Below are 13861 nucleotides of genomic sequence, written 5' to 3'. Positions count from 1 at the left end.
CCTCTCTTCACTCGCTGTCAGCGTGAGGAGAGGAATGCCAATGACTGGCATTTCCTGCTGACGATGTGAGTGGACACAGCTGACTCCATGGTAAAGAGCCTACATCATAGGCTCTTTACCGTGATCGGTAAATAGATAATACTATTAGAAGTGAAATTGCATGGTGTTTAACCTGCAACTGCTTCCCAACCGCCGTTTAGTGAAATGATGGGCGATCGGGAGCACTCTTGTTCTGGGAGAACGTCATATGACGCACGCTCATTATTGCTGCACGTGCGCGCCCGGTGATCAGTGGTGCTCTGTGTCCCTCAGACACAGCGCATGACCGATCACGGTAAAGCACCTATGACGTAGGCTCTTTACCATGGAGTCAGCTAAAACAAATAAATAAAAAAATGCTGGGAGGAGGCGAGACAAGCCCAGTCACATGACCTGTCAGTCTTGTGACTGGCCTCTCTGCCAACCATAATCATATTCTCTACAGCATTAAACAGAGTGAACTTCATGGAACATCACGCGCTACACTGTCATCTACATTTTAAGCATGAAATAAAGGCCACAGTGTGGCGTATTACTGCGGGATCTATCAGAGAGCATTATAGTTACATAGTAAGGTTGAATGACACCGGTCCATCCAGTTCAGCCTGTGTGCGTGTGTGTTTATACCATTTTCAATATCCCTGTACATTGTGTACAGCCACCACCAGCTATGGAAGGGAGTTCCACAACCTCACCTAACAGTAAAGCACCCCATACACATTTTAAGTTTGAACCACTTCTCATCTAACCACATTTGTGGCTGAGTGTCTTCCTTAGAGACCTTGGATTCGTTTTCTTCCAAAGATACAGTGACCTTTTAAAGATTTGTGTATTGCAGTCATATCCCCTGTTAAGCGAATCCTCTCCAGGTAGAATACGTTTAAGTTTTGTAGTCGCTCCGAATAACTGAGGTTCTTGGGCCCCCTTATTAGTTTTTTGTTGTCTTTTGGATTCTCTCCAGTTCAAGGATATCTTTCCTATGGGTTGGTGACCAAAACTAGACCACATACATAAAAGATATCAAAGCCTTGTTTAATTTTTTTTCTTTTAAAATAACAAACATGCCATATTTACCTGCTCTGTACAGAGGTTTTGTAGAACAGCCCGGAACCTCCTCTTGGGTCCCACGCTTGTGCTCCTGGCCCCTCCCTCCTGCCGGGTGCCCCCACAGCAAGCAGCTTGGTGTGAGGGCACCCAAGCAGGCACACTCCAAACCCGTGGCTTGGTGTGTCCATTCACACACAGATCTGTGGCTTTGCCCCGCCCCCTCCTGATAGGCTCACTTTCTGTGATTGACAGCAGCAGGAGCTTGGCATCGCATGGTATTGTTAAGCCTGTGATCTACCAGGACCCTCATATCTTTTCGATTCTCAATTCCTCTAGAGCATTTTCCCCTATTGAGTAACTTGCATATTTTTAGCTCCCAACTTAACATTTTTCAATATTAAACCTCATCTGCCATATAGTTGCTTGCCCCTCTATTTTAATTAGGTCGTCTTGTACTTGAAGTTACTGCCCTATTTAGGTTTTTTTTAACATCAGCAAACGCTGAGATTGAACTATTTGTTCTAACCACCTATTTCATTTATGAACACGTTAAACAGATTTGGTCCCAAGATGGAGCCCGTGGGCACCCCAGCCACAACTCTAGCACATTCAGGAAATTTGCAATTTATCACTACCCACTGGATGCGCTCTTGTAACCAGTTTTCTTTCCTGGTATATACAGTACTATCAATGTAAAAAAAAAAAAAAAACCTGGGATGTAGCAATACATGGGTGCCTTGTACATGCAGTAGGGTTGTTGACATAGGTCAGTGACCATTGTCTGTTGGGAAGAAGGTGGATCTTGCTCAGTAAGCAGGGAATGTGTGGTGAGCATGGATATGGTCTTTATCAAGGGACACTGGAGATTGAGGCTTGTATTCAAAGTTGGCTTGTATTCAAAGTTGCCATAGACAACGGAGAGCAAGAATGGTCTCTAAAGGATTGACATGCATTCCTGGAGAGTATTTTTTGAGGGGTTTATGGATAACGGAAAGTTTTATCTCTGGAACTGGTGTGAATAGTATCAGGTGGTCTCTGAAGAGGACATGGAGACTGAGGATTATCTTTGGAGGGGCTGCTTAGATACTGGAGCCTAAACAAATAATGTGCTGTTGCAGAGCATGCAGCTAAAGCCACCACAAAGAAATACATTTCCCGAAGAAAATAAGGAGTTTTTTTTTTTTTAATAGTTTTTTATTTGGATTTACCATGGAAATGGAGTTAGCTTTTACGTTTGCCAAGAGGAATAATATTTTTCTTAGCCAAGGTTTCCCTCATACTAATTCAGATTCAGAATATTATAACAATCCAAACAGGATTAATGCAACAGTGAAAAAAAGAGTTCCTCCACAGGAGCTTACTTTCTATAATTTTTCTCCTCAGACAAAGCTGCTCAGGATCTCACTGTGATCAAGCAGAAGGAAGCATTGGACAAACAGCTGGATGATTTATCCCATCAGAGAGCTATGGAAAGGTGTTACAAGAACACGGTAAGTGAGGATAGCGTTTAAGGCTCGGTTCACACTGGAACCGGCTGCGGATTGCACAGGAACGCTGTGTGTCCCCGTTCTCCGGTTCAGGGACGAATCGGGGCAGAATCTTTGGCCCTGAAACAGAGCCAAAGACGCAAAGCGTTTCTGTGCAGTGCGCTCTACAGCCATCCTGGAGATATGTGAACCGGCTCCATAGAGAGACGGTCACATTCTCCTGCTATGTGAACTGGATGCAGGAAAACCCGCATCCAATTCCCATAGGTGTGAATTCAGCCTAACTGTATTTATCAAAAATACTATTTCTCAGTATAGGCAAATGGCATGGGTAGAAATGCAGTGTACAACACACACGCATACTTTAAAAGTACATAAGGTAAAAAGGCAGGTTTGCTTAGATGACTGCCCTGCACCACCAGTCTTAAAAAAAAAAAAAAAAAAAAAAAAAGTACAGCATCAGTGGTAAAAAATTAATTAATTAAAACTAAAAAACCTAAGCATGTAGAACATTTCTTTTAAAAGGGACTGCTTGGTCCTCTTTTTGGATGTTTACATCCAGAAGGTGACTATGGGTAAGGGTAATCTCGCCACTCAAAAAGAAGGCAAAGCCTTAGGTTGAACAGCTTGCTGCTCCTTCTACTTCCAAGGAACATTTCTGTCACCAATCTCAGACCTCAGGCTTCAAGCCCAAACTCAAATCCCAGTCCCAGATCTGCAAAAAAACTGGACTACAAAGCCCTCTGAGCCAGGGACAAGTTCAGGTGGGGGAGCTTTGCAGGCCTTAATTAAGGATTGGCAGAGGAAGATTGGTAACAAATGGGCCTGCGACATTCTGGCTCACTGCTACAAGCTGGTTCATACTTTCAAATGTCTCTGCCAATCCACAAAAGAATTTTGAACTCTTGTAGACTTTTGATAATTTTCTGTCTCAAAGAGTGATCATTCCAGTTCCAGAGGGCAAAGTTTTGTGGTTTCTACTTGAATCCCTTTAAAGTTCTGAAATGGTGATGTTTGCCCCATCTTGGAACTCGAGAGACTCCACGAGTTTCTAAGGGTACAGAAGTTCCACATGAAATCTGCGTGGTTGGAGGTCACCTCTCTACAGCAAGGAGATTTTTTAGCGTGAGTGGATATCAAAGATGCTTACATACAAATTCTGATATTTTTTTTTTCCACCAAGGTCCTGGCTCTGATTCTGGGGCTCTTATGGTCCCAGGGTATCACTGTGACAGGGTACATGAACAACTTACCTTAGGGAGCGATCCACTTGGCTTTTGGAGACCAGTGTGTCTCTCACATTGTGAACCCTGGAGAAGTTTAGATGGGATCTGAATCTTCAAAAGTCAACCTTAACCCCAGTCCAGAGGTTGGCATATCTGGGCCCTCAGACAGTCATAAGTGATCCTCCCTACAGACAGTTACTCTAAGGACTCGGATTTGCTAAAAAAAAAAAAAAAAAAAAAACAGACAAATCCCCTTAATTTGCTTTTCTTTTTCATACATCATGGAACACAGAGTCAGGCTAATATTCATTACCTGCTGGGTTATACTCCATCTCCCAGGTGAATGGACATTGGTAGACCAAAGGTCTTCAGACAGGAAGTGATCCCCTATATAACCCCTCCCGCACAGGAAGCACTTCAGTTTTTTATCAGTGTCTGCAAGGTGCATGACAAGGTTTGTTTGAGCTCTCTGGGCTTCAGGTCTCTAGTCCCACAAACGATTCTTAAATGAATCAAGGGATTGACCGATCAGATCCATTTGACACAGGCTTTATATGCTTAGATAAATGGTACCCAAGCCTTGCAAAGAAGACTCAAGATCCTGCGAGGTTTTGCCTGTAATGCGACCTCCGGGCGCTGGACCCTGCAAAGTGGAATCCTGGACTCTACAGCGCTAAGGCATTCCTGCAGGGTGATGTACAGGTCCAAGGGAGTGGACCCGAAACAGCAAAAGGGTACCCAGTCCTTGAAGGTCCTCAAGTGACGGGAACCCGCCGTGAAGGGTGAAGATTGGGCTCTTCGTTTCTAAGCTGCCCTGCGCCCGGACGGGTAAGTGAAACCCCTTTACTACTTGTGGGGTGTCCCAGTTATTGTAACAATCAGTCAAGCTAGCTAGAGACTGGGCACCTGTATGCAGTGACCAGACGGGGGAGTTTTGGGCTAGCTGTGGGTGTTTACAAGGTGTACCTTTTTTACTTGTGTTTGGCTGTCTTTTTACCTGTATGATGGCACACGACGGTGCGCCATTTCGCCTTGGTTCACCAGGGCGTACGTGCGTCCGCAAGAGTGCCGCTAGGCTCAGTTAGCAGTTTGTTTGCCGGCCATGGCGCACGTGGCTTCGCCGCACATGCGCAGTAGCCTTTTATCTGGGCGCACGAGGATTCGCGTCATACATGAATACTGCCACGCCCGTTCGCCGGGACCACGCACGTGTGCGCGAACAGAATGTTCTGGCGCACACCCAACTTATTTAAGCTGTGTATGCCAAGCATATGCAGTGCTTCCAGAAGGCAGCTGTGGGACACAGAGCAGGCTCTGAACAGACACTTGCAGCGGTTCATTTTTCCTTACCCGGGTCACGTGAGTCACCAAGTGTTGCTTGGCAGGCTAAAGGTGCTTAGGCAGGATTGTTACATAGGGGCTTGGAGGGCCCTATTAAAGGGCCTCCCTTCTGAGGTGTTTTAATACTACACCCAAGTACTCTCTTTTTTGTGGCTGGTAAATGTCTTCAAAGAAGAGGAGTGGGACTAACACTACAGCTACCGATGTCGTTAGCAGTTCCTGATGAACCTAGTCGTATCCCCTGAAAGACCAGAGGCTTCCAGGCAATCTGAGCCACTGCGCCTATCTGGTATTGTGCCTACAGTCAACGCTGCTGCTTCACCCTTTTATCAATAAGGGTGAACTGTCCTTGGCCCTAGCCGAGTTAGAGCACAGGATTGCTGGCATTATTGCCTCCATCCCGCTGGGTAGCAGGAAGCATGACAGATCCCCCTCCCCGGAGCCTCCTAGTCTGTAGCAGGAATGGGTTGAGGATAGGGGAAGATCTTAAAGCTCAGGACTCTGTGGAGGGCCCAGCAGATGAGTCTGCTTCCGAGCAATCTGGACAAGAAGATATCCAGTTGATGTCTGCCTCTGTCGCAGAGGCTTTTGATCCTGACTCTGAACGAAATGGTTCGTTCTGCCTTTAAATTGCCTCTTGCAGAGGTGACTGAGCCCCCTTGGTCCTCTTTGGGATCCCTGAGGCCTCTTCAGGTTGCACAGGATTTCCCTCTACACCCCCTGTTGGAACAGGCGGTGTATGCTGTTGGGAACATCCTGACAGGAGTTTTGTTCCCTTCTAGGAGGTTTTCCCTTTTATATCCCATGGATGAAAAATTCATAAAAAATGGAGCATGCCAGCAGTAGATGCAGCAGTCTCTTCCTTAAACAAGAACTTAACTTGTCCAGTAGATAACGCACAGGGTTTGAAGGACCCCGTTGACAAGAAATTGGAGTCATTATTAAAGGCTTCCTTTTCTTTGGCCAGTTCAGCTATTCAGCCAGCTGTTACAGCAATTGGCATCTGCCAGTCCATAAAGGATCAGGTTAAATGGCCTGATAGGCCTAAGCAGGAGGATGATCTGCCTGAAAGTAAGACAGATATTTCTCGAGTGCTGTGTTTTGCTATTGACACCTTAAAGGATTCAATACAGCAGGTTTCTCTACTTCTCTAGAGTTCTTTACTTCCTGTGAAGAAAAGTGCCAGACGTCCCTCGTTTAAAACCTCAGGGACTACTTCCTCCAATGTGTCAGCGTCAAGGCGGTTCCGCTGCCAACAGGGCGCTAGGGCCAGGGACAAGCCGCAGGGCTAGAAAAAGCCCTGGGTCCAAGATTCTTCTAAACCCAGCACCAAGACCTCCTTTTGAGGGGACGCCCCCACTCCATCGAGTAGGGGAAAGGTTGCTGCACTTTGCGGACATTTGGAGAACAATAATTCGGGACGAGTGGGTCACCTAAATTATATCTTGCGTTTACAAGCTGGAGTTGCGGGGGGTTCCCCCTCAGAGGTTTTTAAGATCCAGCGTTCCCTCAGATCCTCCAAAAATAAACTTATTGCTTCAGGCACTGAAAGTGTACAAAGGAAGAGAGAGCGCAAATCTGCCCTAGTGTAATACATTGTAAATAAATCGAGGATTGCACTCACAAACATTGAATATAAGATCGCATGTACAGCTCGATTCAAGCCTCCTCTCCTGGTCTGTAAAAAAAAAAATTGGCTCACATGGACTTGCGGTGTAGTGAAGGGACATTGCTGTTAGTAGTAGGAACCTACTTCCTCATCTCACACAGCACTCTACAATTGCACGTGCCAGCCAACGCTGCATGACGTCACTCGTGGCCGGAAGGGGGAATCGCGGTGAGTCGGCTGTCTCCTCAATCACACATGAAAACGGTTGCTACTATGACATGTCTGGGAGGCGCAGCCTCCTTCAGGTAACGCCCTCATCGCCTCTCGTGTTCCTATGTACGTGACACCCCACGCCCCTCCTCCTAGTTAGCCAATGTCATTACCACAAACCAGGAGCACGGAGTTCACAGCAAGAAATATCTACAAAGACGGTGGGGGGTTTCGCCCAGATTAGCAACAGCATCCTCAACTAACTTTATTAAAACTGTATATACATTGATTACAACTACCTTTTTAATATAAAAAAATCATATATAATAAGAATAATCCTATCATATATACTATTTTAAAATTATATAAAATATATGCTGTATAAAATAAGAAATGTAAAATATAGCATACATTTATTTATATTATTATCAACAATAGAACATGCTGAGAGAACATTAACATATATTTCATTGGATTCATAGTATATTATAATACTCTATCCTAGACATCATTTAGGTATAGATATGATTGCTGGTATTTCATATTTGTATATGATTTATAGTATTTAGTTTTTAGCTTTTATTTTTTGAAATTTATTTAAAATGTTTGGATTTTTTGGGTTTATGTGTGTGTATATATGTATGTGTGTGTGTATATATATATATATATATATATATATATATATATATATATATATATATATATATATATATATATATATGGTATTAATTGGTATTTCATGATCTTAAATTAAAAAAAAAAAAAATGTATATAGATTATTATTGTTAAAGTGGGGTTCCACCCAGGGGGTCCATTAAAAAAAAAAAAAAATTAAAAGTCAGCAGCTACAAATACTGCAGCTGCTGACTTTTAATTGGACACTTACATGTCCCTGGGTCCAGCGATGCGGGGGTTCGAAGCCCCGCTCGTCGTCCCCCTCCCCCCCCCCTCCGCTTGTCGGCGCCGCCATTTCAACTGTGGGCGCCGGGCTGTGGCTTCACAGCCTGGCACCCACTGCGCATGCGCGAGCGGCGCCGCGCGCTGTGATTGTCCGCTCAATCACCTGGGACCTGTAATGGGTCCCAGATGATTGACAGGAGGGAGGGAACAGAGCGGAGCCCTTCCTGTGCCGAGGGGGAAGTGATGTCACCAGCCCAGGCAAAGGAAGAGGCAGACTACGAGGGACCACCTAGCAACAGGCATTTAGAGGTAAGTAAAAAAAAAAAATATCCAAATGTTTTTTTGTTTTTTTGGTTTTTTTTTTTTTAGAATTTTTCAGGTATGTTTGTTTTTTTGGGTGGAACCCCACTTTAAAAAGGGGGGGGGGGGCACTGTAATGGAAAATGTCTCATATAAGGGCATCTATTTCAAGTTCCTCATTTGACCCTTCCGGTGTCATGCTATTTAAAGTGAATATCCAAAACAATTTGCGTTCTCAAATGAACTCAGCGAGTTCATTTGAGAGGTTTTAAATCACCATTATAGTTCATTTTTATCCCATCTCATTGTCACATCATAGTAGCGTAGCCTTTTCATCATTATAAATCTTTATTTATCCTTTGTAAAGTACTAAAACCACACAGAGCCTATACGTATCCCAGTATGTACTGAGGATACGTGAACTACGTGAATTTCCCAACTTTCCCTCCCTAGTACCCCCCCCGTCCTGCAGTGGCACTCCCAATAAGAAACATACGTTATCGCAATAACAGCTCCACAAATCTCCCCGTTTGTTTAAAAGATACCCACTTCGCCCATTTAGCTCTATTAGATTCTACTTCATCCACTGGCCCTCAACCTCCACCTGCTCTAGGATGTAGGTTTCGTTAACCCTTGCTAGCCAGTGGCGTATATTTGGACCCTCTACCTCCTGCCATTTTTTTGGGATTAGGCTTTTAGCCGAATTCAATAATATTGGGGATAGAGATGAAGTATACCTACTATTGTGTCCCTCGGTCCCATGGAACAAACACACCCAAGGGTCCTCCATGGTCACTTTCCCTGTTATCTCCTCTATAATCTTTAACACTTCCTGCCAACATTTTTTAATGATTGGACAATCCCACCAGAGATGCGCCATCGTTCCCCGGAGCACCCTCTCCAACAATTTGAGGGTTTGTCCGATTGGAACTTACTTGTTTTATCAGGTGTCGCATACCACCTGGACAGGCACTTGTAATTGGTTTCTATCATTCTCATATCTACTGCTGATTTATGTGTTGCCTTGAAAATGGCATCCAATGTCTCTCTACTACATTCGGATCCCAATTCGGATTCCCATTTTTTGATGTATGGCGGTACTGCTCCCTCTCCCCTATCCATCAATATTTTATAAAGTACCGTTATTTTCTTTATTACTTTTTCCCTCGAGCAGTTTCTCCAGTGGCCTATAGTTTTTTTTTTTTCTCTAATAGGTCCTGGGAGACTTTTGATAAAGTGCATAAGCTGGTTGTACTGCCACACATCAATTTTCATGAGGTCCTTGAGCAGGGCTAACTCCTGAAAAGTGATAATTTTTCAATTTTTCGTGATATCTTTCAATTGTATATAATTTTTCTTTATCTAGTTACCTCCCACCTCCCCCAACCCTGGTAAAAAAAACTCATTCTCTTTTAAATAAATAAGTGGTGAATTAAACTCCGATGCATTTTGTTTATGAAGTTGATCCCAAATTTTAAAGGTATGACATGTTATAATGTGCGTATTAGGGCCTAACTTCCTAAAGTGTGGGGGGTTCCATATTAAGTGATTCAATTTTGCATTACTCAAATCTTTTTCTAAATGAACCCATCTTTTGTCTAACATATCCTTTTCCCAATCTATCACCCGTGATAGCATTATCGCATTATAGTATTTTTTAAAGTCTGGAAGCGCCATACCCCCCTGTGCTTTTTCCCTGCTCAGGACCTCATAAGCGATCCGTGGTTTCTTATTTTTCCATATAAATCTAGATATGATACTATTCAATATTCTAAAATAGGATTGAGCTAGCGGAATAGGTAGCAACTGCATTTTGTACAAGATCTTTGGGGCCAAAGTCATTTTAACAGTATTTATGCGTCCGATCCAAGAGATCGGTAAGTGAATGCTTTTTTTAATTTCCTGCTTAATCTCATCTAAAAGTGGGATGTAATTTAATAGATAGATTTTTCTTTAGAGAGTTTGCTAATTTAACCCCCAAGTATCTGATGTTTTTACTCCACGGGAAGTGGAACACTTCCTTAAGTTTATGTACTTCTTGCCTATCTATGTTGATATTCAAGACTTCTGACTTGCTGAGGTCTTTGTAGTTTGATAACTCTCCGCATCTCCTCAGGGTGTTGAGTAGATTAGGGATCGAGATTCTTGGTTTAGTAATGTAGAACAACACGTCATCAGCGAATGCCGATAACTTGTGTTCCTCTCTCCCCACCACACATTCACTAATGTCCGGATTTTTTCGGATCGAGGCCAGTAGAGGCTCCAGAGTCAGAACGAACAAAAGAGGGGGGAGCCCTACCTGGTCCCGTTATCCATCTTAAACTCCGCTGATGGTGTGCCATTTACTTTGACAAATGCCGAAGGGGACTTGTACAATATTTTAATCCAGTTCAACATGGTACCCCCCAGTCCCACTGCCTTCACGTCTTGATCATGAATCCCCAGTCTACTCTGTCGAAAGCTTTCTCTGCGTCAATCGACAGAAGTAGACCTGGGGACCCACTCGCTTTAATTGCTTCCATGATAAGGAGCAACCTAACGCCATTGCCCTCCCCTCTCTCCTGGTATAAAGCCTGCTTGGTCTGGGTGGATCCAATATGACATTTTATCCTTTAATCTTCTGGCTAATACTTTGGCAAATAAATTTAATATCTGCGTTCAGCAGCGATATCGGCCTGTAGCTCGAACACAACGAGCTATCTTTTCCTTCCTTTAAGATTAATGTCACTGAAGCTGTCAAAGCCCCCTCGCATAGTTCCCCCTGGCCCCCAGCCCGTTCCAAATCTGACAGAGCTTTGGACCAGGGACTCTTTAAATTTTTTATAAAAATAGGTTGTAAAGCCATCTGGCCCTGGGCTCTTTCCAGGGGGAGATGATTTTAAGGCCGTCAAGATCTCTTCTTCAGTGATCGGTCTATCCAGTTCCTCTGCGTCGCTTTCCGGAAGACTTGGTAGTCCTGCCAGTTTTAGAAACTCATTCCCCTTTTCCTCTCTTCCGGGGTTCCACTCCCACATTGTCTAACTGAGTAAAGATTTGTAAAATATTTCCGAAATTCTTCAGCTGTCTCTCTTGATATATGTCTTAGTACCCCCTTTTTATTTTGAATCCGGTCTATAAAGTTTACCCCTCTTTCCTCTTCAACACTGTTGCCAGATGCTTCCCCACTTTATTACCCCCTCTGAATCTCTCTTTTAGATGTTTACTTAAGATTCGACTAGATTCTATCTCCATTAAGTCCTTTAATTCTTCACTTTTTATTATTAATTGTTGTGGGAGAGTATTGTGAGTCCCTTTTAAAGGCTTTGTGGGTTTGTTCGAGATGGTGAATTTCATTTATAAGATCTGCCTTTCTTTTTAGGCTTTCTTTCTTCGCGTCTTGCACCAATTGAGATCAGGATGCCCCTTATGTATGCTTTTAATGCCTCCCACAGGACTGATCCAGATATTTCCCCTGTATCATTTATCGACAGAAACCCGTCGATTTCTTCCTGTATTTTTCCGCTAATGTTGGGATCTTCGATACGTTTTTCATTCAAGTGCCATGAAAATGGGGACCTCCGCAATCCCGGGATCCCCACTTTCATCAAGACTGGAGAGTGATCTGATAGCGTGGGTTATCTCAATCTTCGTATCTTTTACAAATTCTAACAAGCTGTGATCTACCATTAAATAATCCAGTCTTGAATAGGACCAATGCATCGGGGCGAAGAAAGTGTAATCCTTTACTTTCACGTGCTGCACTCTCCATGCATCAATCATTTGGCAATTATGTAATTTAAGCCAGATGTTTTTTAAGCGTTTTCTACTTACTCCCTGTGATCTAGATGTACTGTCCAACGCTGGATCTAAGCAAAAATTAAAATCCCCTGCCAGTATCACCTCTCCAGCCCTAAAATCCATTAACCTATTCAGGGCTTGAGACAAAAACTCAATCGGATTTCTATTTGGGCAATACACATTTGCCAAAGTAAAAATCCTTTCCCCAATCCTCACCTTCAGAAAAAGATAACGGCCTTCCAGATCTGCTCTTCTTTCCAAGAGAACAAACCTGGTCCGTTTTGAGAACTCGATTGCCACCCCTTTGGCCCTCTTTATAGGGGAATCACTATAGAACCAGTTCGGGAAGTAATTTGAAAACAACTTGATACGTGTATCCAGTGTTAGGTGGGTCTCCTGAAGAAACACTACATCCGCACTGTAATGCTGTAACTCTCTTAGCACCTTATATCTCTTGGAAGGAGAATTCAGCCCACTAATGCGTACTCCTTTTAATGCCCCTTTATGGAACCCCTGCAGGACCGTTTCCTCAACCCCCCCCCTCCCCCCGATCCCCCGTTCCCCACTCCCACCGCTGCTCCCCCAAACCTTACCTCTCCCCCCCCACCCACCCAACCGAAATACCCCCCCGCCCCATACCCCCTACCTCCCTCCTCCCCCCTGCCAGCCAATACCTGGCTCTGAGTCCGCAGCAGAAGAATAACATTGGTTTCTGCTGGCGTCCAGCCAAAATATTGGGGTGTGACTCCGACAGCGGCCCCCCAGATTCGTCCCCACTCACGTGCGAATCGGGGCCAGCGGACGACCAGAAACATAACTCTTCATACAAATCACGCCGTCCCCCCCCCCCCATCCTCCCCACTCTGCCCCATCTCCCCCATCTCCCCATCCCACCTCCAGATTTTTGTAAATTACAATCATATACCCCAATCTACCCCACTGGGGACCCAACAAAAGTCCCGATCCTCCTCTACCTCATCGGGTATAACTGGAACAGGAATGTCCAACTCTCTACAGAAAATCTGTAAGTCCTCTAAATGTTTCAGTCTGACAGTTCTTCCTGCTTTCACAACATTCAAGGATGTAGGGAAACCCCAACTATATTTTAAATTTGCCTTCCTCAGTATTTCCAGCAAGGGTCTTAACTGGCGTCTCCTGGACAAGGTCCCCGCCGAAAGGTCAGCATAGATCTGGATCACTGAAAGTGGGGGAGGCGGGACCGGAAGCGGATGATGGAGTGAGGTGGTGAGGTGAAGAGTGTGAGCGAGTGTGTCCACCCCACTCCCACCATAGAATGAATAAGTGCCCAGCTCTGGTTGTACGATAGAGGGATACATGCCGTGCTAGTGCCTGAACCTTGCAGCCCCTGTGCCTGTCTGCCGCCCGTACCTTGCACCTTGTGATATTTCCCCAGCGTCCAGCTACAGGAGCCGAGGTGGTATACTGCATCTCCCCTTACGCTTCGGAGGATTTCGGTTCCGAAAGGAAGTCAAGCGGAGACAAGCTCTCGCGGGAATACGATTGAGAAGGGCCATCTCGTCGGCCCCAGGAACTGACGTCGGAGCGCCAACAGCGGAGGTCCCGGTGTGAGAAATCATAGCATAGGACCGTGGTGCGGAGGTACCCGAGCCCCCTCCGAAGCAACGGTACAGCGGCACAGTGGTACATAAACGATCCCTGGGTGAGTGAATGGGCTTATAACTGAACACTATTGAATTGTTTAAACGGACGGTGGTGAGAGAGTGTTGCCTAAGGCTCCTTAAACCCTGTATATCCTCCACTGTGGGAAGAAGCCCAAATATACCAGTGTACGTGTGGAACTTACTGGGACTTGCTGGTGTCATGTAACAGGGTAGTGGCATATTATAACATATTGGCATACTACACTGAGGAGTTTAATCTCAGGGCTCTACCTGACAACACGT

At 44.6% G+C, this 13861-nt stretch overlaps 1 protein-coding gene across 1 annotated transcript in view; it reads left to right on the top strand.

Annotated features, from left to right (window-relative positions):
- Positions 1-13861, top strand: part of SETX (senataxin) — a 246402-nt gene that overhangs the window by 125513 nt on the left and 107028 nt on the right. Inside the window, exon 16 of the mRNA XM_073600527.1 lies at positions 2470-2576. Within this exon, the coding sequence (XP_073456628.1) occupies positions 2470-2576 (107 nt within the window). The remainder of the gene's footprint in view (positions 1-2469; positions 2577-13861) is intronic.

This window comes from Aquarana catesbeiana, linkage group LG09, assembly GCF_042186555.1.
Source record: "Aquarana catesbeiana isolate 2022-GZ linkage group LG09, ASM4218655v1, whole genome shotgun sequence".
Taxonomy (NCBI): Eukaryota; Metazoa; Chordata; class Amphibia; order Anura; family Ranidae; genus Aquarana; species Aquarana catesbeiana.
The sequence above is the reverse complement of the archived record's forward strand: the minus strand, read 5'-3'. Positions and strand labels throughout refer to the sequence as shown.